Here is a 26,590-nt window from a genome sequence, read left to right on the forward strand (position 1 = left end):
TCCAAAAGTGTGATGTTTCCTTAATTTATTGTAACCTACTGTATATTTGATCATAAATGTTTTATTTCTATCTATCATTTTTGTTGCCGTCAGTCTATTTCTATGGTCTTTGCATTTAATGTCCGTCTGCAAACCACATTTCCTTCAGATAAAATAAGACTGAAGCTGTAGTACCATGTAAAATAGTAATATATACAGTATATTTTTTTGACTAAAAAAGATGTAAATGGAGGCACATTTAAAGGCTCTGGGGGTTAATGCCCGCTAAGACAAGTCAAGTTTGGAATTTGCTCCTTCTTTACAGCCGGTTATTTTTCACAACACAGGTGATTGATAATGCCACAGGAAGGTGGGGCTGTCATCAAAAACACTGATAAAAACTAGTTATTTTTCATAGGGGAGCAAGCAGCAGTAGTACCAATAGTAGAATTTGTCATTTAAAAAACAACTCGATATGCTTTCATGAAGTAGTAGCAGGGGGCACCTGTTGAATAAAAGATTTAATTATACTGAACACATATTTTTAATGAATTACTGATTATCTCTGGGTGACAAAACTATTCTTTATTCTTAGATAGGTTGTATTACATATATTGTGTGCTGTGCAATATATGCATTTTTGGGAACATTCCCTAAATGTGACCTACTCCACCATTTTGAGTTACTATGACCCAGAAAACACATTTTGAGTTTTGTATCTGTAGAAGAAGAGGGAAAGTCTGAGCTTTATGGTGAAACCAACATTATCTTTCAACACCGAATATTCTGTGAGATAATAGATTCAGCTGAACTTCACAATGTAATTTCATACAGATTTGTCATCATTTACACTGAATTACCTTTCAATGATGGATTCACAATTCAAGTCTGTCTTGAAACAGCAGTCAGGTGCCCAGATGAACATTGAAACATGTTTTTCTTCCTCCTGTTCATACTGACTATTTAAAGATCTCTTCAGAATGCACTTACAATGTAAGTGATCGCGGACAAAATCCACAGTCCTCTTTCTATGCTGTCCTTTCATTATAATAATAATAATCATCATCATCATCATCATAATAATGAAACAATACAATTAACAAAGTAACTAAGCAATTAACTAAGTAGTATTAACATTATAATTAAGGTTTAAAATCTGTTTACAGAATTGAATAATAATTGTTTAAAAATGGGATATAAATCTTGAAAAAAAATATTGACTGAACAAAGGAAATATGGACGCAATGAAAGGAAATAAAAAAAATGGTGACAGGTGCAAAATTAAAATGTGATATGTGCAATACATAATTAAATCATCTAACAGTGGAGGTTTGATGCTTTTTCTGGCCTGGCAGCAAGACGATTCCATAGAGGTTGAATGCAAGGTACAATGTTATGTCCAAATTGATGTTTTTATACTACAACAGTTCAGGGGATGTGGGCTTTCTAAATCTTTAGACAGCACACGAATGGGAGCACAGTGGGAGAATTTAATGAAGTTGTCTTAAGTTATGAATTTAATGTAATAGCATTATAATAACACTCCAGAGGGTGGTGATGATGCACCAAAATGTTGTTTGTCACCGGCCAATTTACAACAAAGGAAGAAGAGGAAGATTAACATGTGTTGTCCAGCAGATGACGCTCCTCACAAACCCTGTTGGAAAAAATCCAAAATCCAAAATCCAAGGCGAAGCCCGCTTTATTTTTCTCCCCAGCCGCATTCAACGAACGCCTCCCCTACTCTTCCTCTGATTGGCTAGTTCTCGTTTCCTTCGTTGGTTGGATTGGTTAGAATAATACATGATGAGTGAGATGATTGGCTTGGGGAAAGAATATCAAAGTCGGAGCCAATCGGGGGCCGAGAAGGGGGCGGGTCTTTGCAGAATGCGGGTGGGGCAGAAAAATAACAAGAGGAGGGCAGCTGATTTACCCGGATGTTTGGGGGAAAATTGCGCTAAATGAAGCGTTAAAAAACAAACAAACTTTGAACCCATGTCCACCTTTCTTCATCGTTAAATTACCCCTGAAAGGCCCCGTCCTGCTACTCCACAGTGCAACTCTGACTGCAGAAAATATACATGTAAGTTGAATTTCTGCTCTCTCTAAACAGCTGTTCAACTTATTTTATCCTGGCTCCTGTCCTCCCTGAATCTCCGAGAACACATATTGAAAAGTTATATAGCTGTCCTAAAGGAATTATAATGGAGATATTGTGAACGAAGAGGCCTTTCAGTCTGAATGTCAGGCCTTTAATAATATTGCACCATGACAAAAAGGTTGGATACAGGTTATTTATTTCCAAACATGTATGGCATTAGCTTGCAAAGTATCTAAAATGATGAAGTTTAAGAGTTTAAATGAGAACCAAAGATGAAACGTTTTCCAGTTTAGCTTTTGTTTGCTTGCTTGTTTGTTTGATAATTTTCTGCGATTTTCAATATGGTAAACGAAACATCTTACAATTTAGATTTTTTTTTGCAAAAATATTGATTTTTATATAGCTTGTCCATTTTAATGTGGGTGTAGCCTACTGTCAAACTTGGCAAAAAAAATTGAAAGAGTTCCAGCTTTACAACCACATTAAATGAATTACATAAATAAAAGGTAGACGAGGAATAAATAATAATGAATAATGACAAAATCCAATAAAGGAATACAGGTTAGTGGCACATTTGAAGAGTTCAATTCTTTTATGAGTGGATTTAATATCAGGTTTTACCAAGTTTCAGAGGGTATAAGTTGGTATTTTCTTTCCCCTAGAACGATGTTCCTGCATATTCTCGGACTTGTGGCACTTTGGTTTGTCTATCGTTGGTACAAGGAGTCCAAAAGAGTACCAAACAAGGAAGATAAATATGTATACATCACTGGCTGTGACTCTGGGTTTGGCAATCTCCTTGCAAAACACCTGGACAAGCTGGGCTTCCGCGTGATCGCCGGCTGTTACACTGAAAAGGGCGAGGATGAGCTGAAGAAGATCTCCTCTGACAGACTGACTACCACTCACCTGGACGTCACAGACACTGAAAGTGTCAGGAAAGTAGCAGCCTTCATTGGGACTCTGGTTGGACAGAAAGGTGCGTGGATTCACATTACATGACAGATTTCAGCAATCCTACAACAAATTGAATTTACTTTGTGTTTTGGTCGTAATGATGATGATGTATTTCAAATAACACCCCCCAACTTTGAAGGAATAGTTCGACATTTGATTGACACCATTCTCATATCTGTATGTTCAATATGAAGCTAGAGTTAGCTTAGCGTAACCTAACAATTGGAAACAGGGAGGAAACAGCTGGCCTGGCTCTGTCCAAAACTAATAAAAAACTTAATATGAGCACCTGTAAAGATCACTCATTAATTGGCTTGTTTAATTTGTGCAAACAAGAAGAGAAGCTGAACCTGTTTTAGGGAAGGCCTTATATTTCTTAATTTGATTACATTTCAAATACTTTCCCCTCTGGTTCTTCACTGCTTTCACTCAAAAAACAGATCCCAGCTGGGAATGCTGGCTCCAGGTTCATATGTAATGGCAGACATGAGAGTAGTATCGAAAATGAAAAAGTAAAGTAAAAACTGTTCTTTCAAATCAAGTTAACTCAAAAAGTGTCATGCTCTCCATTGCTCTCATTTCCATGCATGTCTCCATTTGTGGTTGTGTTGCTCCAGGACTTTGGGGTGTTGTGAACAATGCAGGAATCTCCCTCCCATCTGGTCCCACTGACTGGCTCACCATTGAGGATTACAAGCCCATGCTGGCTGTCAACCTGTGCGGTGTCATCAGTGTGACTCTGAGTGTCCTCCCTCTCATCAAGAAGGCCAAAGGCAGAGTGGTGAACGTTGCCAGTGTGTTTGGGCGAATAAGCCCATTCGGCGGGCCTTACTGCGTGTCCAAATATGGAGTGGAGGCCTTCAATGACAGTCTGCGGTGAGAGAAGATTATATACTTTTATGCTGCATGAATATTTTTTACTCGTTACACTGACAGCAGCTTATTCTGTGTTTCAGTTTAAACTTGGCAGCTTTCGGAGTCAAGGTGGCATGCATTGAGCCAGGCTTCTTCAAAACAAACGTCACTGACACAGAGATGGTGAGAGATAACCTGAAGAAGCTCTGGGACAAATTACCTCAGGATGTGAAAGACGACTATGGCCATGGTTTCTTGGAGTCATGTGAGTTACTGTGTCTTTGTTAATGAATATTGATAAACTTTATTACAACAGGTCAATACAGAATAATCGCACATAGAAGATATCCTGTCGTCAAGTATAGTTAGATAATATAGTATACATATATATATATATATACTGTAGTATAGTAGGGCTGGGCGATATGGACAAAATCTAATATCACAATATTTTAGACCAAATACCTCTGTCGATATTACAACAATATTGTAGAGATGGCTGTTGATGCTTTCACAAAATATTTACACTATGAAATGTTTGATAAATAATCATCAGTAATGTGGATACAATGACAAAGTGGGTAAAAAGTAAATAACAGAACAGCTCGAAGAGTCTGGTAAGTTCAGAAAATTATATATTATACTGTAATGCAGCATTTAAAACCAGGAAAAGATGACTCTGATGACATATTGTGATATTACGATATCCAAAATCGATATCGATATAATTTCAATATATTGCCCAGCCCTAATCTGAAGTCTGAAGACAGTCTTATAAGAGGCAGAGTTATGGCATAGCTTGTACAAGTGGTGTCCATCTCTCTATTAATGATTGTTTTCATTTGAAGCTTTGTTGTTTCTTTTGCCCTGCACCTGTCCACACCTGGGGTTGGATGTGCACAGTTTCTACTTTTTTTATTCAGGTTCCAGATTTCTAACAGAGAAATGGTCTGGTGTGAAAGAAAGAAGCCTGAATTATTGCTTTTTTTTCCTTTTTTTTTTTGCTCTTTCTCATTTTTGTTAAGACTCTGATGCCAACTGGTGGATCATTTCTATGAGGTGTTTTAAACAAATGAAGTGGAACTTATATTCTTTTTTTTAGAAGTTTTAAAAAGTTCCCACATGTCTGTTTGTCATGTTGATTATGTGTTGAAATATAAGGTTCATATGTGGGAAATGTTTCTCTTTCAGCGCTTGAAACGGTGAATGAAAGGTTTCAGCAGCTGGTAGACGGGGACCTGATGAAGGTGGTCGGATGTATGGCGCACGCCATCTCTGCTGTTCACCCTCGCACTCGTTACTCTCCTGGGTGGGACGCAAAGTTCTTCTGGTTGCCTCTGTCCTACATGCCAACCTGCATCTCAGACAGACTCTTTCTTAAAAACAGCCCCAAGCCAAAAGTGTCAGTCCTGTAGTTTCTGTCAAATTTGGAAAATTTGTAGCCATAAAAGATTCTTTTTAAGGTCCTTTATTTTTGCTGCAATAAATGTTACATCATACCAACATATTTATAAAAACATGTTTGGCTCTTCATTGTCTTTAACTTTCCTCCAGACATTATCCTGCGTGCCTTAGCGACTGTAAGATTCTCACTACGTCTCAGACATTGACCTTTGACATCATGCACTGGCCTCTTTTTAATCACAACTTTATGTCTCTATCAACTTGTAAAGCTTTTGTTCTTAATGGACTTTTGCTCTTCTGCTGAAATCAACATTCATTTCTCTACAACATCAAACACATTATCTGCTTTGCTCTGTGACCTTTGGGCCGTCATGTTTTCAAAGTTGATTTGAGGTAAAAGGTGAATGTAGTTATCAATAGTGGGGGGGTCAAGTAATCTGGTGTAATGTTTTACACAACCTCATGCTAGTGAAACATTTAGCCCTGTTATATTGAGTTTGGACCTTGACTCTACAGATACACTGAAGTCAATCCTCCTCACACTCGAGTAAAACTTAACTCTGGGCTTCAAGTTTTGATTGAGAAAGGATCGTAACTGCGTTCAGTTCAGTCTTTTTCTGGATGAGGAAGACGCATCTGCATCCCTACAACTGTAGTCATGGTATGTTTGCATTATCATCAGTGTTGCCAGAGCTGATAACTAACTTCATTCATTTATATTTGAAGCAAAATAAGGATTAAGGAGTGGGAATTTAATGGGGTTTTTTGTTGTTTTTTGGGGCATCATATACCATCTTCATTTGTTGTGATGCCCTCTGGTGGTCAAAAGAGACATTTTTGCATTAAGGTCCAAATACATGTTTTTTTTGTAATTGCTAGGCTTACCTGTAGTGGTATTTAGATAGTTTTCGTTTTATCTGCCCGAGTTCTCAAAGTTCCAAAACATAATTTAAAAATGTGTATGTACAATTTTAATAGTTTGAAAACCGACAACATTCAGTTTTTCTCTTATGTCGTGGCACACACACACAAACACATGTTATTTTATATATATATATATATATATATATATATATTGCAACTTTAACTTTACGATCACCACAGTGACATATATATATATATATATATATATATATATATATATATATATATATATATATATATATATATATATATATATATGTCACTGTGGTGATCGTAAAGTTAAAGTTGCAATACTACAGTATAAAAACCTGTTACAAGTAAAGGTCATGCATTTGGGTTTTTCTAGTAAAAGTACAGACAAGTACAGGAAGAAAAATTCACAATGAATTACTTTGAATGTATCAACACTAAAAGTACAGTACTATAATGCAGAAAAATGGATCACACATATTGGATTAATATGAATACTGATGCAAGTGTAATTAGCATTCAATGTTTTATTGGTCAAGGTGGTACTATATTGAACCACTGTGTAATTAATCTATAACCAAAATGTTAAAAGATGATAATTATCAAATAGCATGAAAAGACCAAACTAACAATATGTTAGTCCTTTTCTCAGTAGTAGGCGTCATCCTTCCCGACCTCCACACTGAAGATGTACAACTTTAAAACAGGTCACATATATACAGTTTCATCTTTTATGTAGTGGCTTAATCATTTTCCAAATAAACTGGGCACTATGGTTTTTAGTAAATGTCCCTCAAACAGGGGTAAATGTGTCTTTTTGTGGATTATATTCAGCACCAAATGTTCTCCGGTGACTATACAGCAGCAGGCTGGTGTGTATGAGTTTGACTCAAATAAACCACAGCGTCCATGTTTATGGTAGTGAAGGGACACGACAGCAAAAGTGTAGCTCACTGATGTGTTTTAAAAGGTTTTTAGACAACAGTGGAGCTGTATGGTACAGATATATGGGAAGTTGTTAGGGACCGAGCCGAAAGGCAAGAGGGCGAGGACTCCAGAGGAGTCCTTTCCTGGAGGCAAGGACCCTATTGAATTTGTACCGTTTTTTATTCTTCTACCGCCTCTTTGCGCCTTAATTTGACCCCCTAAACCTGCTCCAAAACTCACCAAATTCGGAACGCACATCAGGTCTGGCGAAAAATTCGATAAAATGGGAAAACAAACAACGTCGAACTCTCTAGCGCCACCTAGAAACAGTAAAACGGCCACTACGCCTGATAGGAATGTCGTAGAAAAATCAAACCAAAACTCAATTGTTTGTCTTATCAAGACCTACAAATCACGCGCTGACACCCCTGACCTAAATCCAACAGGAAGTGCACAATTTGCTGTTACATGTGGGATTTTTGACGATTCTTGGCCTGCTACAAACGCTATCTTGTCCGAGGGCGTTCATCGTGGCGGCTTCAAACTTAAATAGCTGACTGAGCACACCCTGCTGCACAAACTATCTGAACAACTTTTCCATTACTCGTCCGGTTTGGATTTTAGAAGCCCTCAAAGGTCAAGTGCCCAAAAACCCTCGCCAAAACGCTCCCATAGACAATGAATGGGAGGAATGTCTCATGCCACTTTGACCCTAAATTTGACCACCTAAACATGCTCCAGGACAGACTAAATTCAACACGCACATCAGGTCTGGCCATAAATTTGATAAAATGGAAAAATTAACCCCAAAAGTGCCAAAATGGACTCTCTAGCGCCACCTAGAAACAGTAAAACGGCTCTAGCACCACCTAGAAACAATTAAAAACGGCCACTACGCCTGATAGGAATGTCGTAGAAAGATCAAACCAAAACTCAATTGTTTGTCTTATCAAGACCTACAAATCACGCGCTGACACCCCTGACCTAAATCCAACAGGAAGTGCACAGTTTGCCGTTACATGTGGGTTCTTCGACGATTTTTCAGCCACCTAGAAACAGTAAAACGGCCACTAAGCCTGATAGGAATGTCGTAGAAAGATCAAACCAAAACTCAATTGTTTGTCTTAACAAGACCTACAAATCACGCGCTGACACCCCTGACCTAAATCCAACAGGAAGTGCACAATTTGCCGTTACATGTGGGATTTTTGACGATTTTTCAGGCTTTTCAAAATATATATATTATTCCTGCATACTTTCAGTTACAGACTCCATTCAAACGTCAAAATGGAGCCACAAGTCTCATCTATAGATGTGTGTAATTTGGTCTGGCTATGTTTTATACTTTTCGATCTGCGGATACACATGTGCATCCTGTTCCTCTCCCATTCAATCCCACATCTCCAGTCTGCCAATGCTCTGCAGTCGTTAACTACCATGGTAACGACTGTGTGTTGGCTGAGCCAGGTTCATTTGTGGTCTTAGTGTGCCACCCAGTGGAGAAAACTTGTCATGATACTTGATAAGGAAGTTTTTTGATTCTAGTTCAAGTTTATTGACTGTATTATTATGATTTTAGATATCTGTGCAGTCTGTCAACTATTTCACTGACATTGCTGTCAAAGTCTAAATCAAACACGAATTACATGAGCATGAACTACAAACATATCTACAGGTTTCACTGGAAATAACTTCCTATCCTGTTTGACTCATCAAAGTGGCAGTTCATTTCAGTTGCTCAGTCTAAATGTCTACACAGACAGAGAGAGAGATTGTGTGTGTAACGTGTATCTACTTATTGCAATGTCCGATAAATGCCCGGGTCTGAATGCGTCTAAATGCACCCGACGGAAACCTTTCCGCTTCGCCGCGGCCCGACGTGCGCAAGGGGGCGAGGTCCCGCCCAACGCTGCTCGCAGCTTTAATTGAGTTTTGTCTTTTCATTGGATTTATTGAAATCTACAGAAGATTACTTGATTTATCCTTTAAAATTGAGTATTTGGTTGTTTTTTAATGTCTTCATTGTTTCAGTTTATGTTTTGTAATGATGAATATCCTCAAATTAGACATAATCCCAAATTAAACTCCCATGCCTGTGTGTGTGAACATGTTTTGAACAGCATGTTTCTCTGCCCAGGTGTTAACTGACTGTCTAACAACGGGTCTATCAGAGGTAAGTTATTTACCTTATAGATCGATTATGTGGAAGGAACCATAAAAAATGTTTCTTTTAAGATCCCACAGAAGTCAAAGCTGTGACTTGTGTTTTTTAGGTAATCCTGTCACACCTGGCCTTAACCTCTGCTTTGCTTCTGGCCACTCTCGCTGCCCTCCGCTGGTACATCAGAGATTCCTACAAGGTGGACGGCTTCAACAAGAAGCATGTGTTCATTACAGGCTGTGACAGCGGCTTTGGGAATCTGTTGGCCAGACAGCTGGATCAAAAAGGTTTCCAAGTCATAGCTGCATGTCTCACAGAGGAAGGTGCGGCAGATCTGGCATCCAGGGCCTCCCCCAGACTGAAGACCCTCCTGCTGAACGTAACAGACAGTGAGAGCATCAGGAGGGCAGTGGAGTTTGTGAGCAGAGAGGTCAGGGAGCGAGGTGAGCTGGGCGGACAGCAGGGGGTACAGGCAGATAGGGTGCCAGTCAGAGTGAGGCACTGGGAGAGATAAAGGCAACCTGGACCACCCTATCATCAACTCATCATCCTCCTACTGATATGTTTAACAAACCGTCTTTTTTTCAACAGGAGGGAGAAAATACTTACCTCATCGACTGCAATTCAAGACATAAATCTGTACTAAAGATTGATTTAAAAAAATGTACTTATTGTAAACTTTAGAAGTTTTTTAGACCTTCATTTATTTGTAAAGTATCACTTTTCTTTTTTCCACTGTATCTGAAGCTTATCTTAACACTATGCAGTCTAATCTCCATAATATTTTGGTATATTTATTGTTATGGTGAGGAAAGTGCCATTTCATCTTTGGGATTCTCATATTTCTCTCTGGAAAATCATCCTTTTTCATTAGTTTTCTGGCTCCAGTAATTTAGGATTTGGTGGTCTCATGCCTCTGCAACACATCATTTTGAGGCAAGGATGTAACCTTTTAGTATTATTCATCAAGTACATATTTACAAGGGATTTGTATAATATATTATGGGGAGTTGATAGAGGGAGTAAGATTCTGATTAATATGTTGAATGTATATAGTATACAGAGATAGGAATGCAGGATTAGTGCAGTGCAATGATCTCAAATATTTGTAGTGTGTAAAAAAGTATGTGGATATGCAAAGTTCTGATGTTGGTATCTGTGTGTACCAACACCATCTAAATTAAACATTAAATAAAAAACTAGAGGCAGTGTAGGAATTCTAAGGTTTATGCAGATTATTGTACCAAGATACATTTTACCATGAATGTATGTGAGCTGTTGAGCAGATGAACAAGTTAAGATGACAAAAAAAAGGTTACCAGATCTGATCAAATTTTCTGATAAAGCTTTGAGTAGTATGCTTTCACTGCTTGAGTTTGACATGTGCCTTTACATCCTCCAGCCAGCGTACAGTCATCGAAGGCCACGATTGCAGCATGGTCAGCTTTTAACCCCAAAGGTTTAGGATCATACATTAGGAGGGGTATTCAAATGTATGTGGACAGGGCCAAAACATATAGTCCTTTCTTGTGTTTTGACCTTTATTAACTAAAAAGAAAAGAGGATCAGAAGTCTATTATTATCCTACTTGTTTCCTCTGCAGGTCTGTGGGGGCTGGTGAACAACGCTGGGAGGTCCATACCCATCGGCCCAACAGAATGGATGCAGTTGGAGGATTTCACAAAGGTTTTGGATGTGAATCTGGTGGGAGTCATTGAGGTGACCCTCCAGTTTCTGCCACTCCTGAAGAAAGCCCAGGGTAGGGTGGTAAATGTGGCCAGTATTCTAGGCAGATTGTCGCTCACAGGTGGAGGGTACTGCCTGTCCAAGTGGGGAGTGGAAGCCTTCTCCGACAGCCTCAGGTAAATATTCATCACACACCTCCTTCAGGTCATGTCAGAAGCAATGTGGCTTACAAAAAGCAGGCAAGATAATACATATAGAAAAGTACAGAAATTAAGACAATAAAAAAAAAATCAGGTTAGTGTCAGCATCATTGCTGTCATGGTCACCAAAACCATCTAAAGAAAGCCATCAACCTCCCCATCCCATCAACAGCTAGTAATACATTACATTTGATTTAAAAACCCAGTAAATAATTAAATAAAATACTAATTTCAGTCTTTATGGAGGTAAACCTTAATGCCCTAGTTGAAGCAAATGAAACTGACCGTGTAAACACAGCTGGGAGTGCAGTACGACCTGAGCTGCCTGTGTGACAAATATCATGCAAATGTACACAAGATCATACATTTTTGTCATATTCACATTTGTTCCCGGCAGGTTTTTGTTTTTCAGATAGAGACAGATTATCAGACAGATTAAACATTACAGAAACCAAAACTTCAACAAAACCCTGTAAAAGTTTACAATTCTCTCTCTACATGTATACATATATTTGAGCACATAAATACACACACACATACACACACATTTATTTACAGATGCATATACACATACTTTATGATCCAGGAATGTTTATTGAAAAACTAGATGAATGACGGTGAATATGAAGTATGTTGTATGTTATATGTGGTTCTGAAATATAAGCAAATAATAAAGAATGTACATTAAAAGCCTTTTATTACACAATTACACAGGCCATACTATCTATGTATATAGAATATAGATTTTTTGAAAAAAAATAGGCATTTGACCAAGATACGTAGTAGTAGAAAATACTCAAGTACTTCAAATTGTACTTGATTACAGTACTTGAGTAAATATACTTCATGACAGTTGCAAAAAAACTGATCGCACACTGATGAATTCTTCTTCTCTGGACCCCAACCCTGCTCTGACAATCACAGTTAAAGTTGAAATACTAACATGATGTAAATCTGCTTTTAGAGGAAAAACTGAGATTGATGAATAAAATAAAATAGAAAAACTCTGTAAAAAGAAACATACTATCTGCTTATTTTGCCCAGGAGGGACATGCAACACTTTGGCATCAAAGTGAGCATTATTGAACCTGGTTTCTTCAAGACGGCCGTGACCCAGTTGGATCTTATTGAGGCTGACCTGAAGAGGATGTGGGCCCGCCTCCCTCAAGACGTTAAAGATTCCTATGGAGCGAAATACTTTGACGAGTGTGAGTGGAAGTGCAGTAAATTACAATTAGCAACAGTGTCAGATAAATGTTCTGAGACTTCTGTTCTTTGTTGTGCCCATCAGATGTGAAAGCTCAGGACTTCTCCATGGGATTCCTGTGCAGCCCGGACATCTCCAAGGTGACCAGGTGTATGGAGCACGCCTTGACTGCTAGTTTCCCACGCACACGTTATGGCGCAGGCTGGGATGCCAAACTTTTCTGGATTCCTCTGTCCTACCTCCCAGCATTTGTGTCAGACTTTGTCATCAGTGTGCTTCTTCCTCTACCCAAAGATGACAGGAGCACATGAACTGAAGTACTTTAAAATGGCTCCTGTGATGTTTTCACATGTCAGCATGAAATATATTGTGGCAATAAAAATAAAAACTGACAAGACTGTGTTACAAAATAGGAAATTTATTCATTCATGTCTCAGCAGCAGCAATTTAAGCCCTATGGGCATGTTCGGGGTGATCACAGATACAGTTTTTATTGATGATACAAAATAAATCATTCTGTAAGTTAAGAATTTATTCACCGTGTTTATAAAATGACATCTGCATCCTCTTCAAGATAATCAACTACATAAATTCATTTCCATGAAATAGACATGGGTGCATTCAAGTATTGCTCCAAAACAATTTTGGCCGTCGTTCCAATATCATTATTCCAAAAAAAAAAAAGGATCATGTTGATTCAAAGTCACCAAGTCAAGGATGGGTTTGATTAAGTACAATTAGTATGCTTTGCACACCTATCTTAGCTCATGCATCTGTTTAAAATGGAGAACCTATCTTTGAAAAGTTAATGGCATAGGTCAAAATCCAATTTCTTTTGTCATTATTTGTTTGTTTTTCAGCCCTGAAGGTACGTGAGGTATATAAACATGAAAGATGAAATAAATACATCTTCAGTTTTTGTTCAGTGGCACACAAAAAAAAAATCATTATCCAACACATTTCTCTAATCACCTTCAATGATATAAGTACTGCACATTTAGAATGCAGCTCAGCTTTTATATGTGTGTTATTTTGTTTATGTGGAACTATTCATAAGATCTATTTCAAATTGTCTGAAGATATCTCTCACAAAATCTTACTGTTCAAATTTACAAATATACAACATATTTATTAACATTTCTATCAGCAGCTTCAGTGCAAAGATATACATATAGTACATCAGAATAAAGAAAAAAACATTAACACAAGAATTGGCATAAGAAATGTCAGAAGGCATAGTCGCAGAAGACCTTTTTCTTCATTCTATAGACGTGTGTGTCTCTTACCTAAAACAATTTGAGTTTTGTACACAGGCTGCATAAAAAAATAAATTCTGTGCAAAGTGTGTTTCTTTTTTCGATTCCCATCTGTTAGAGAGGGGTTATACGTCACTGTCCTCTTTAACGAGGTTGGCCGTGTCTTTGAAACTGTCCTCGGTTGGTGAAAAGGTGCTGGGGCGATCCTTCCTCTGAGGTTTGGCGGGGGGAACAAACGGAGAGGGCTCTGAGGAAGAAGTGACCCCGCTGCTCGCTAAAGGCTTCTCATCTTTCATCTGTGATAAAATTCAGAAGGAAAACATGTGCGTAACGACACCTGCTTTCTTTTAGTAACTGATGTTTTCAAAAGTATCTTTGTATCGTGACTCAGCACCATGTCCAAACTTACCTCTGAATATGAAGGGTTTTCAAATGTGGTGCTTGGCTTTAACTTTCGCTTGAATAAGCTCCACTTAGACTCCTACAATCAAACACAAACGATGAAGCAGTCTCACACAGGACTGGTGTAGCAGACACAGTTTTATGTCAGCATACTCACCTCAACAGGTTTGGTGCTGACAGAAGACGTGTTCACGATGCCCCCCGTCTGTTCTGCACGATACGCCGGGTTCACAAAGTTGTTCTGTAACTGTTCACCGCTCACATTAACAGTTACCTGTTTAAGAGTAAGGTTGTCATATTAGTTATAACTGTTTGTTGCCATAATTGGTTAAACTAATAAACCATAATTTGACAATTTGAAGGGTTTATTTGAGTGATCATCAGGAGACACATGCACATCCATAAAGTCTTTACAGGAGCTGGGTAACGATCATCAGCATAAAATTACAGAAAAATACCAAATTCTTGTTTTAAATGAAATAAAAGAAGAGCAGGATTTAAATCATCAGTGTGCAGGTGTTTCTTCATCTTTTTGTTTATGAAATATTGAGCAATGACGAGGTTCGTGTGGCCAGCAAAACACTGATCAAAACAGTGATAGGAATATTATTCCTATCACTCAGTTTGTGGAAACACATCAGGCACAAATCAAATTATTGTTATTACTTTGAAGTGTACTGGACTGAATTTAACTGAACTAAGTACACCTTAAAGTTATAAAAAATAATTGGATTTGTGCCTGATGTGTTTCCACAGAAACAGTTACTTTGTTCACACACATTCACTCCTTCTCTCTCATTGAAAAATCCGTAATTTATGAATATGCAAATGTTTTCATTTTATGGACTGTTGGATCTTGTAACTGGACCACGATAGGTTTCCAAACTAGTGTCACAAGATCACGCTCATATATACCGGTCTTTAACTCAGATTTAAGGTGAGCACAGAGAAACTTTTCTTCCTTCAGCAGATGCATGTGAAAACAAAGCCTTCACATATATCATTCTACACAATAAAGGTCAAACATCTAACTGAGGTAACAATCAGAAAACTTCATTTTTGAGTTAAGCGGGATTTAAAAATAAAATGTCCTGATCCAGGGAACATATCCCTTTTAATACATCATAAATCAAACTTCAGAAGCTGCCTCGTGGTATAAATCTCACATCATGGATGCCATCAAAATCAATGAATTGGTCTTTGTTTCTATTTATTCACTATATTTTCGTGGCAATGTGTTCATATAGAATAGTTCTGAGTTGTGCAGCTAACGGTCTAAATATTAAACGTTTGTGTACCTGTGTGGCATGAATGACCGCAGGATCACCGGACACTCCAGGAGCAGTGGCGTATAACGGGTTCTCAAATGTGACTGGCTGCCTCCCGCCATCCATGGCAAAATTGTCGTCCTACGGTGATATTAAATTGATGAGATTGGTTTTTACATTCATTATTGAACCTCAAAAGATAGACAGTTAATATGTTACCCTGCTGTTTCTCAAATGCTGCTGATACAAGCAGTTTTAAGGGGGATGTTTAAGTGAAAGCTGTCGATAAATACTACACATGAAAACTTGTTTGTCAAGAAGAAGTGAGTCAAAAATGCTGACAGTAGATTGTTTGTGACTTAGGGAACTTTTGAACTGCCACAACTCACCATCTGCATGGCCGTGTCAATGAATGACACTCCAATGTGTGTAGGTCCGAGATCCACATTATCGCCCGAGCGGAACGTCACCCCATTCCCTGTGTCACTGGACTTTACCAAGCTGCTGAGACTGGACAAAACCGAAAGACTCCTATTCATTGACTGTGAGCATCGTTGCACAAGCAGTGAATGGAGGTGAATGACACTGAATGAATAAAAGCCAAGAGATACCTGGGTAGCTTGGGCATGGGGGGGATGAAGGACCCTGTGCGCTTGTAGTTGAGGAAAACCCCAACAGCCAAAGCTCCCGTAATTAAGATGATAATGACTGCAAGCAGGACCGCCACAGCTAAAGACAGACAAAGTGGGAAATATTCAGTTGCATGCATAGTGGACATTATCTTTACAGTAATGATCATAAACACTGCAAATAACATCTCGCTGACTCCATTACTGTTTATGATTTCTGGATTAGCCTGCTGAACCATAAGAGAAGTTAAACAGTGATCAGTGGTAGTATCACTTGGCTATCTATTAAGAAAAAGTGTGATTTTGACTGGTCAGTATTTCCTGAGCAACACTGTTTTCTAAGCTGTTTTGTTGGCCTTCGTGACCTTGAGAGAAGATAAGCAAAAAGTGTGACTTCATCACTTTTGGCTCCGATCTGCTCCAGTGAAGCAAACAGATTATGACTGCTACTATACAGCAGTTCCTGCGTGTCAACTGTTGCATGTAGGAAGGACTCCCCCAGGTTTGTGGTTGTAAGACTTTGTTAAGTCGACCTTTTAAGTTACGAACTGATGGCCAAAGAGTGACTGGGAATTAATAAATAAAAGGTTCGATAATAGAAAAATGACAGTACCTGTTCCTGCTGGAGCACCCCTTGACTTTCCCATCTCACAGTAGCTGCCAACATAACCGTATGGACATCTACACAAAATAACGATAACAAATCTTTAACGACACAACTTACATGTGACAACAAAATCTTAAAGTGAAAAAGGATGAATACCAAAAATATCAGGCATTACTGGTTTTGACAGATGGATCATTCTCTGGTATAAAAGGCACCTGCAACTAAACTCACTTGCACTTGGGCACACCCCCTTCATCAGTGTAGCAGGTTCCATCATTCATGCATCTACATGCAAGGGGCATTGGAACAGGTGCATCAATAGCTGCGGGAGCAGAAGCCAGGCATACACAGAATGAACAACAACAAAACAATGTACAGTATAACAAAACCACACAGAAGCAGCCAGGCACACGATGGACATCTGAGTGCAAACTGAGATGCAACAAAACAGCAAACACACAAGTCAGGCAGCAGATGCAGTCGGGGCTGTTGTATACCTGCGTCACATTCGTTGGAGTTGAAATCCACCAGAGAGGAGCCTTGCGGGCAGGCACAGGTGTATCCACCAGGCCGGATGAGACAGAGATGACTGCACACATTCTTACAAGGGTTGGTCACTGAAGAGGACATAGCATAAAGACTAACACTGTTAGTTATTGTTTAAAGCAAAAGAGAACCATTCCTGGATATAAATCATTTAAATAAACTCATAGCAAGTTGAAATTGTTGAAATTAAATATTTCAGGTGGCCTTGGAGCAAAGGACCATGAACTGCAAGGTGTCTTGTTGGATTTCTAATCATTTAGTTTCATCCCTCTACTGTCAGCCACAGACATAAAATGTCCCCTAAAAGGTCATTAGTATTATGATTTCATCAGTGCAGTTTGTCTACCTTGGCCAAGGCTTTCTATTTTTTCTCAATTAATCTTTCATAGTTAAATTAAAAAGAAAAAGTATAATTTCATACAATGCTGATTATCACTGTATGAAGTCGAAGTTGTTCAATCCATTCCAAATCACACTTTATTTTTGAACAATATGCAATCTGCAAATATATTAGTGAAACACAAAAGTGTGTCAGCATTAATTTAAGACTGGTTTTGTGATCTCTTCAATCACACGTACGTCGTACATTATACTAAACAATAATTACATGAACCTCACTGTGCTCTGACCTGACTGGTTATGTCGGTGCTCCTGGTAAACGCGGACTTGAGTCAGCCAGGGGTTGATGGTCAGAACTTTGACTTTACTTCCTCTCCCAAACTTATTAGTCCTCCACACTTCACCTTTTTCTTTAGTTGTCCAGTACACATGTCCCTCAAAGACATCCAGACTGTAAGGATGTCCAATGTCTGGAATAGAGAAAACACAACACCATCAACACGAATTATAATCTTTTATCAACTCCTCTGTAGATTTAATCAAACACTGAATGCATCAGTGCCTGCTCATAAAGCAACATGCAGACTAGCTGTCCTGCACATCAGTGCTCTGACCTCCTGATATGACGATCTTTCTGTCTGTGCCGTCAGGCTTCATAGACTCAATGATGTTTTCTTTGGAATCACACCAGTAGATCCTATTTCCATTCAGATAATCCAGAGCCAGACCAGTGGGCCATCCCAGATCCTCCTCATTGACCAGCACCTCTCTGTGCTGACCATCCATCCACGCTGACTCTATCCTGGGTTTCCTGCCCCAGTCTGTCCAGTACATCATTCTGCCAGAACAGAAACAACCACAGAAACACTCAAATTACTTTTTGTGCATGGAGACAAAACTTTATCCAGTTGTATAATGCAATGAAGGATGAAAACAAAATATTTTTCAAACTAAAGCTCAACATTTTCATACCCGAGCATTGGATTGACAACAATAGCAGCGGGCTGGTCAAGGTCAGTATGGATCAACCACTTCCTGTACCGCCCGTCCAGTTTGGCCACTTCAATTCGATTGGTTCCTGAATCTGTCCAGTAAATGTGCCTGTAAGCATTTAAAAGTGTACAGTTATAAACTGGACAAAATTTAGAGCAACGTCTATAAAAGTGAAGCGGTATCTATGGTGGATTACCGGCCAACCCAATCCACAGCGATGCCGTCAGGATTAGCAACATATCTCAGGTTGAGATCCAGCTCTTTCACTGGGTTGTTGCCATTATCGTTGAATGTAGTCATATAGGCCCGCTTGATAGAGCCAAACTGCGATCCTCGTCCCAGAACAGTCCAGTACACAATACCTACAGCACAGCAGGGTGGAGGATTAAGATTATTATAGTTGAATTTGTTGCTTTTATAATAATTGTAGCCACACAACACTAACAGTTCTACAGAATTAGTCTTACTGAGGCCTTGTCCCTCTGGATCCCACAGGTAGTCCAAAGCTTGGATGTGCTCAGCGTTGTCCACATAGTCTGAATACTGTTCAGACGTCATGTTGAAACGACGGATGCGAACATTGTCAGGCAGGAGCAGCACCGGTGGGTTTCCTATACAGAGCGGGAGATGTGGTGAATTCTGTTTGAGGTGTATTTGGTTCAACACTCTCAACATCAGTGGGAGTCTGAAAGGAATTTGCTCTTGAATGCCAAAGTCTTACCTTGAGCAGCACACTCCGTCCCATGCGGCTCACCAAAAGAGACAAAGCCTTCAGCACAGAAACACTCGTAGCTGCCCTTTGTATTCTTGCACTCCTGGGGACACGTCCCATACACCTCACACTCATTGACATCTGTTCCCAAAAGCAGATGAAAGATAAAAATAAGAAAATGCGAACAGAATTTCTGTCTTTCTGTACATTTCTGAACATTTCTTTTCTATGATCAGTTTTATTAACTTCAACAGCACCTTAAGGTTAACGGGACATTTTTGAGGCATGAGATTTGTATCTATGCGAACAGAATTTCTGTCTTAGTAGTGAAATGGGTTAATGTTAGAAACTACATGACTGAACAATTGATGTGTCCTTCACCTTCACAGGTGTGTTTTTCTGTTGTTCTGGGCTTATAGCCGGGCCTGCAGGAGCAGAGGATACCTCCCTCTGTCAGGTCAGTGCAGTTATGTTCACAGATGTTGTCACTGCAAGTGTGTCCACCGTGCTGGTCTGACAGGAGCACATACAACAAAATATTGAATGTCAGAGTGGTAACTGTACTTTTTTTGTAGTATATTTAATTGTTTTATCCTGTAATTCCCAGTCAATTTGGGGTTAAACAAAATTACCAAAACAGTTCATTGCATTATGATCACAGTGGCAGTACTGAATAAATACACTGATGTGTTTCTTTTTTGGAGGTTAACGTGCTGCTGTGACGTGTGGGGCTTTTTATTTTTATTTTTTTTTTAAATTGTTTCATTGCGTCATTGAATTCATTTAATTGCGATAAATAGCCTTACTAACCTTAACCGTAACAACTATTAATGTTGAGGTGATAGATCTTTCCTTTTTATTTCACAGTGACACTGTGAAATGCTCGTTATTAAAGTTACTTACGGCAGCCGAGCTCATCTGACTGGTCTCCACAGTCATCATAATCATCACAGGCATACTGCAGAGGGATGCATTGTCCGTTACTGCATTTGTACTCATCATCTGTACAGGGACCATGTGTGGGGCTTTGGCCTAAATGGAGAGAAACATATCAACTCAGGAGATCAACAAAAGATTCTGTACTGATACAATAACGAATATCCGTTTCAGTAAATAAATACTACTGCAGCCTTTTAAAATGTGCCCTGCACTCTGTTCCAAAAAGTGTCATACGTACAGTTTTCCTGTCTCTCATCAGAGCCGTCACCACAGTCATCAACAGAGTTACACAGCTCGTGGCTGTAGATGCAACGGTTGTTGTCACAGCGGAAACGGAAAGGAGCCTCACACTGAATTTCCACTGTGGAAAGAAAGAGAAGAACAGTAGGTCAGTTTTTATTATATATATTGTGATTCAGAATTGGACAATTTGGCAAGAATGTGATGGTGTGAGGTTTTGTGCCCACTGGCCATGTGAGAGTTTATGTCATTCCTTACAGCAGAGGTGAAGCTCCTCATCTGAATTGTCCCCGCAGTCGTTGTCTCCATCACATTTCCAGTGAGGCTGGACACATACGTGGTTTTTGCACTCGAACAGGAAGGGGGGACAGTACGTGCCATTTGGAAAGCGGGTGGCTGAAAGTCAGAACCGTTCAGTTAAACTCAATTTGTGACTTTAACACATGAAAATGAATACCCAAACTCACAATCCTCATGAAAGCAGAACCTCAAGGTCTTTAAAAAGGAATTCATGCATGCTATGTTAAATCAGGTCTCCTTCTGTGACAGAGACAGTAAGCGTATTACTAACAAGTGTGCAGTGAAAACCATTTAAACTTCAAACTCACGACATGACGTCTCATCTGTATAGTCCAGACAGTCAGCGTTGCCATCGCACTTGAAACGTTCAGCGATGCAGTGACCACTGCTGCACTGGAAGAAACCAGGATGACAAGTCCGCAATTCTGCAACACAGCCAAACAATGTTGTATTACTTCACATAAAAGTAAATTACAGTTATTGAAAATATTTAGAGTACAATAAAGAGTCATTTGCTGCTAAATTTATTTATTTTCTGTCTAGAAAATTGATTCAATGACTATTGTAAAAGTCTCACAGCAGCTTATTTTTTATTCCTGGAGAGAAGTCTTTTATTTGATGTATCTCATGTTCATCTAGAATAACTTGTAGCGATGCGGTGTGGGACTGTCTACAGTGATCTGTCCTGCACTCTACCAGCACTGTATGGACAAATCCTTCAGTTGTAGCAGACTGATTCAACTCTTTCTGAATAAATGTCTATTGGTGGTCCTGTCTGTCTATCCTTAAAAAATTGAAGTTTTATTGCTTCTTTGTTTAGCAGCCCTCAGTTACTCACAAACAGCCAGACCCCGGGCCAAAACAAAGAGCCTCCACTTACCACAGTCCCTTTCATCTGAGTTGTCCTCACAGTCGTTGTCATGGTCACAGACCCAACGGTCGGGAATGCAGCGCAGATTTTCACAACGAAACTCGCTCTCTGTGCACGCGCGTGGAGCTGAGGGAAAACAGGAGAGCAGAAATTTCACAGTGTGGAATTAAAACATGCAGATCTTAAATTTGTTAATATTTAATTTCCATTTTAGAAACACATTAATCAGAACGCATCAAAAGCTCTAATGTGAATTCACACAGTTTGACATATTTCTCAGACTTGTAACACAGGAGGATTACAAATGATCCATATTATTTTCTTCCATATTATGACATAAAACACCCAAACTGACCCAAAAAGCATATGCATTCGTTACTGTACATTGAGCTCATAGAGTTCACAGAAAACAAACTCTCCTAGCATGAGCAGCAATAATTGGAGCGGTACCACCGTGATTTAACCCCAGACACTGTCTCTCTTTGAGAAGCTACATTATCCTTATTAACTGGCAGGTTCTCAGACATGTTTAAATTCTCCAGGGCAAAAGGTGACAGACTCCTTTCACTCCCTCTCTTTGACACGCTGAGGGGCAGCCTGTTTCTCAAGCAGCTGATAAGACTACCTCTCTCAGCACTCTGCTGTCTGCAGAAGACTGCCTCTCGCAAAACATCCCTGCTGTCTGATAAAATGGTCGCACCTCTATTCTTTGTCATCAGCACTCGCGTTTCATTTGGACATTTCACAGTCAGAGCTAAAATCCTAAACTAAACACACTTAGAAGACACTTAAACAATATCCCCAAATCTCCTGCTTTTCCTAGTGTACTCGCTCATCAGTGATCAAACTAAACTTCAAACAGACAACTGGATGATGTCTGTTTATCGGTGACAGCGAATAGCACTCACCACAGCTGCGTTCATCAGAGTTGTCTCCACAGTCGTCGTCCCCGTCACATTTCCATCTTAGCGGGATGCAGCGGTTGTTGTCACAGTGGAAGTCTCCATTTGGATCACAGGTCAGTTCATCTGAGAGCAGACACGATAAATTACATCAGTCTGTGATTTTAAAGCACTATGCTGGAGTAAATACTGCCTATTAGTGACTGAAAAACATTTATTTTCTATGATCAGTTTTATTAACTTCAACAGCACCTAAAGGTTAACAGGACATTTTTGGGACATGAGATTTGTATCTATAACACAACATTTCAAGCACTGTAAATATGCAGATGCTGCACCTGTGGCAAGACCACAGTTCTATGATGTTGTGATTTGTGAAGAGGAAATAAGTTCAAGGGGCACAATCTATGAAAAGAACTAAATCAATTCTTTATTTCAATTTGTAAGATGTACTTGATCAATTGTTTAGCGTGAATTTGTGTTTTTCAGGCACCACTAAATTATCTGAAGAGAAAGCAAACAAAGATTTACACAAACAAATTTTGAATGTTGTGAAATATAACAATGGGAAATGGCAGAAGCCTCTAAATTTTATTTGAATTTGACTCTATGAGCTGAGAATTTGACATGTTCTGTATTTGCAAAGACTTGTAATTTTTATTTTGATCATATTTTGTGATCAATATGCAATATAATATAACAATATACCCAGTTGGCCATTTATTAGATAAACCTAGCTACAACTAACATATATTTAATACAACAAACCTGCAGTAAATCCTGCCTGTGAAAAGGTTAAAATTTCCATTTTTTGTTTAAACTGTTTTAGAGAGGTGCTGAGTCAACTTTACTGTCATTTTGGAGGTGTATGTGGCACTGTTGAATTATAATGCCTTATAATGACAGATGTTTCTAATAGTTTGTCCACCCCATTTTAAAGGCTCTCATTCTCATTAGCACATCAACACAGTAGCACAATCTTTACATTAAATTTTAATGAGATTAAGTGGTGAAAATCACTGTTGAAATTGTGAGTGACAGAGTGATGAGCAAAGAGGGAGTTCCAGTGGTTAAATGTATCAGTAGGAGCAACAACTGCATGATAGGACTGTATTTATGACATTTTTAGGTGTTTAAGTAATGATGAAAATGTCAGTTTGAAATGAAAGGCATCTTGTTTTTTTAATTAAACTGCAATAGTCATAGAGGGAGGAGAGCAGAATGCCTTAAACAGATGGGTGACCTCTATCAAGCCAGTATGTGTCTGAAGTGGATAAGGCTGAGCAAGATGAGAAGCACAGAAGGGAGAGAAGTGGAGGAGAGCTAGTCTGAGCTGTCTCTACCACACGGTGCTGGGGGTCAAAGATAGCACGGTGTTAGCTAGTCCTGCTCTCCTGGCCTTACACCTGGCCCATCTGCTACATTCTTACAGGAAGATTAGCACGGATCTCCCCTCCTGCGCCGGCATGGCACTAATGGAGCGAGGGCCTCTGATAAGAGACGGGAGGGCCACGTTGAGTGTGTTTGGATCGTAGCAAAGTACAAAGCGACTTGTGTGAACCCTGCCCCCACGCAAGGACAGAGCAACAACACACGCATACATATGTAGACCCATACTACAGAACAGCTCATAAATCTGTGGTGCTCTTAGGGGGAGGTAAAATGGTGGGGGAGGGTGAGTGGTGAAACCCTCTCCATCAGCACCTCCCACTACCTCACTGTGTAATGTTCCAGTGGAGGCTGAGGTGTTGGCTAATTGCCCTTCACTCACTTTTTCGATACACAATCTACATGCTGTAAAAGTTGTATTCCTCTGAGCTCGATGGAATCATCTTACTATCAGTGAAACAATGTGATTTGGTCATCCTGGACAGTTTTAACACAAGATCTGAATAAAAATCTAATTAATTAAATTATTATTAAGTAGTTTAATAATAATTAAAATTGCTTGCAAGTTGTAAACAGAAGTTTATATGTGTCTCAAGGATGCTTGTCGCAGACTCACCACAGCCTTGTTCATCACTATTGTCTCTGCAGTCGTTGTGGCCGTTGCATACAGACCAAAGAGGCACACATCGGTAGTTGGTCTTGCAGTCAAACTCTGTGTGATTGTCACAACGATATGATGGTCCCACTGTGGAGTAAAATCACAGACGTCAAACAAGACTTATTTATACGTCAAAATCCATGTTATGTTAGTTATTGCCAAAAAGGAGTCAAACTTAAAGTTTAGCTTAATACGTGTATACTGATAAGGTTGCAAAGTGCATCAAAATGTTTTACAATAAAAGTAAAATCCTTGGATAGTTTAATAACAAAGAAAAATACAGACTGCAATGAGTTTAACTTACTGCACTCTTCTAACGGTTCATCTGAGTTATCACCACAGTCATCATCAACATCACATTTCCAGCTCTGGGGGATGCAGCGTCCATTGCGGCATTTGAACTGTCCAGGACGACAGGTCCTGGTGGAGCAGTGGGCAGGGTCCTCGTCAGACTGATCACCACAGTCATCCTCACCGTCGCACTGCCATGACTCAGGGATACAACGCTTATTTGCACACTGCCACTGGTGATTTTCACACTGGTGTGTAGCTGAAAGGAAGACAAGTTGCTCAGTTGACAGAGATACATTTTACAAACATGAGGTCATAAGAAATGTAGACATGTTAGAAATTACGCAAATGAATGGAAGAAAACAGAAGTAAGTGTTAATTATAGCTGTCAAAATGAGAAAGCTTAGAGAACACAACCAACCACATAGCACAGGGTCTTCATCTGAGCCGTCATGGCAGTCCTGGTTGCTGTTGCACAGGAAGTGCGGACTGGTGCAGTTTCCATCGTTGCATTGAAACTGACCAAGCCTGCAGTGGCGCGTGGGGCAGGTTGAGGGCTCATCTGAGCCGTCTCTGCAGTCCCTCTGACCATCACATTTCCACCAGATAGGAATACAACTGTTCAAGCAGAGGCAGAACTAAAGTGTTCAGAGCTTTTCTCTGAACTTTACAGTATGTGGGGAAAAAAACATTCATGTGTTGACTAATGCAGCGCAGAGCATGTTAAAAGAATAACTCCAAAAAGGTGCAACCACTTTCTGAAAAAAGTTACTTAACTCCATGTAACTGTTCAAAACTCATTACACATCCCCCATGATTATAACATGGTTGTGAACAGTGGGCTTAAAAGTTAAATGTACGTGTAGCATTTGATATCAACTATTTCTACACGAATTTATCAGTTTTTAAAAATAACTATGATTATATAAATATATGTACACCTGTTGCCCTCATCACTACTACATGTGTGCACATTTTGTGCCCCCAAGAAGGATTTTATGAACAGCCTGGTGGATTTTATGATCACAGACAGCAGGGTGCGCTATTTTTCCAATACAAAGAGTGATTAAACTATTTCAGTGTCTTAAAATGACAGTTGATGGATGGATTACAGAAATGTAAGCAGTGGTCTAATTTGTTTATGGTTCTTACACTAATGTATCACAGTTTGACAATCATATAGATGTTTAAAATGCTACACATCACACAACAAGACTACAGGAAAAGATTGTGACAAACCGTTCATTGTTAGCACATCTGTACTGGGTGCTGGTGCACATGGGAAGGCATCTCGTCACACCTCCTATTTGGACCGTCAGGAAATGGTCGGGACACTCACAGGTGTGTTCCCGACCCCCGTGACGGATCAGGCACAGGTGAGAGCAGCCACCATTGTTTACCCCACAGGGATTGTTTCCTGTCAGAGGAAGAGCCACAGAGGGTCAAACAATCTCAATTTGCCGCAGCTGAGATGCCAGGTATTGTGCAGCTGGTAGCCAAAACCTGTAGTTAAATCAATGTAACACAGCTGCACATGTAAAGATAAGTAACAAATATCTCGAAGTAAGTAACAGTCTTATCACAGAAGTAACAAAACTTGAACAAAAGATTCTGAGGTTTTAACTCACCGATAGGCTGTCTGTAAGGGTGACATACATGAATGTCAAATGGTCTGTGAGTGGTGTTAACCAGGGCCTGACGACCAGAGCCATCGTATTTGTTGCCTTTTTCCACTGTCCGTGTGTTCCAGTCAGTCCAGTATACAGTCTCCTCAAACACAGTCAGGGCAAACGGGTGAGGCAAATTTCCATCATACACTGTGTGTCTGTGTTGACCATCCAGGTCTGAGTACCTGAGAAGGGTTTAAGGGTTTAAGA

General features: G+C 39.5%; 3 protein-coding genes across 3 annotated transcripts in view; 2 read left to right on the forward strand and 1 right to left on the reverse strand.

The window, feature by feature from the left end:
• Nucleotides 1-1,918: 1,918 nt before the first annotated feature.
• Nucleotides 1,919-5,399, forward strand: dhrs9 (dehydrogenase/reductase (SDR family) member 9). Its single transcript, XM_062431950.1, has 5 exons — nucleotides 1,919-2,062; nucleotides 2,743-3,059; nucleotides 3,655-3,913; nucleotides 3,994-4,157; nucleotides 5,084-5,399. The coding sequence occupies exons 2-5, from the start codon at nucleotides 2,747-2,749 to the stop codon at nucleotides 5,305-5,307; spliced, it is 960 nt and encodes a 319-aa protein (XP_062287934.1). The 5' UTR covers nucleotides 1,919-2,062; nucleotides 2,743-2,746; the 3' UTR covers nucleotides 5,308-5,399.
• A 356-nt stretch (nucleotides 5,400-5,755) lies between these two features.
• Nucleotides 5,756-12,766, forward strand: rdh1 (retinol dehydrogenase 1). The gene is made up of 6 exons (XM_062431455.1): nucleotides 5,756-5,957; nucleotides 9,255-9,290; nucleotides 9,391-9,721; nucleotides 10,882-11,140; nucleotides 12,209-12,372; nucleotides 12,456-12,766. The coding sequence occupies exons 1-6, from the start codon at nucleotides 5,955-5,957 to the stop codon at nucleotides 12,680-12,682; spliced, it is 1,020 nt and encodes a 339-aa protein (XP_062287439.1). The 5' UTR covers nucleotides 5,756-5,954; the 3' UTR covers nucleotides 12,683-12,766.
• An 890-nt stretch (nucleotides 12,767-13,656) lies between these two features.
• The window catches only part of lrp2a (low density lipoprotein receptor-related protein 2a), a 48,022-nt gene continuing 35,088 nt past the window's right edge, over nucleotides 13,657-26,590 (reverse strand). Inside the window, 27 exon segments of the mRNA XM_062431454.1 lie at nucleotides 13,657-13,923; nucleotides 14,037-14,108; nucleotides 14,187-14,303; nucleotides 15,328-15,438; nucleotides 15,687-15,807; nucleotides 15,909-16,026; nucleotides 16,540-16,607; nucleotides 16,765-16,855; nucleotides 17,031-17,150; nucleotides 17,709-17,888; nucleotides 18,033-18,256; nucleotides 18,391-18,519; nucleotides 18,608-18,773; nucleotides 18,879-19,022; nucleotides 19,133-19,264; nucleotides 19,505-19,636; nucleotides 20,027-20,155; nucleotides 20,301-20,423; nucleotides 20,561-20,698; nucleotides 20,911-21,027; nucleotides 21,483-21,599; nucleotides 22,382-22,501; nucleotides 24,381-24,509; nucleotides 24,727-24,972; nucleotides 25,135-25,331; nucleotides 25,953-26,130; nucleotides 26,342-26,565. Coding sequence (XP_062287438.1) covers nucleotides 13,753-13,923; nucleotides 14,037-14,108; nucleotides 14,187-14,303; nucleotides 15,328-15,438; nucleotides 15,687-15,807; nucleotides 15,909-16,026; nucleotides 16,540-16,607; nucleotides 16,765-16,855; nucleotides 17,031-17,150; nucleotides 17,709-17,888; nucleotides 18,033-18,256; nucleotides 18,391-18,519; nucleotides 18,608-18,773; nucleotides 18,879-19,022; nucleotides 19,133-19,264; nucleotides 19,505-19,636; nucleotides 20,027-20,155; nucleotides 20,301-20,423; nucleotides 20,561-20,698; nucleotides 20,911-21,027; nucleotides 21,483-21,599; nucleotides 22,382-22,501; nucleotides 24,381-24,509; nucleotides 24,727-24,972; nucleotides 25,135-25,331; nucleotides 25,953-26,130; nucleotides 26,342-26,565 — 3,814 coding nt within the window. The 3' untranslated portion in view covers nucleotides 13,657-13,752.

Source organism: Scomber scombrus, chromosome 13 (assembly GCF_963691925.1).
Source record: "Scomber scombrus chromosome 13, fScoSco1.1, whole genome shotgun sequence".
Lineage (NCBI taxonomy): Eukaryota > Metazoa > Chordata > Actinopteri > Scombriformes > Scombridae > Scomber > Scomber scombrus.

Coding starts and splice junctions, on each gene's coding strand:
- dhrs9 (XM_062431950.1), top strand. CDS start 2,747: ATGTTCCTGCATATTCTCGGACTTGTGGCACTTTGGTTTGTCTATCGT. Junction 3,060..3,654: donor GACTCTGGTTGGACAGAAAG/GTGCGTGGATTC, acceptor GTGTTGCTCCAG/GACTTTGGGGTGTTGTGAAC. Junction 4,158..5,083: donor CCATGGTTTCTTGGAGTCAT/GTGAGTTACTGT, acceptor TTTCTCTTTCAG/CGCTTGAAACGGTGAATGAA.
- rdh1 (XM_062431455.1), top strand. Junction 9,722..10,881: donor CAGAGAGGTCAGGGAGCGAG/GTGAGCTGGGCG, acceptor TTTCCTCTGCAG/GTCTGTGGGGGCTGGTGAAC. Junction 12,373..12,455: donor AGCGAAATACTTTGACGAGT/GTGAGTGGAAGT, acceptor TGTGCCCATCAG/ATGTGAAAGCTCAGGACTTC.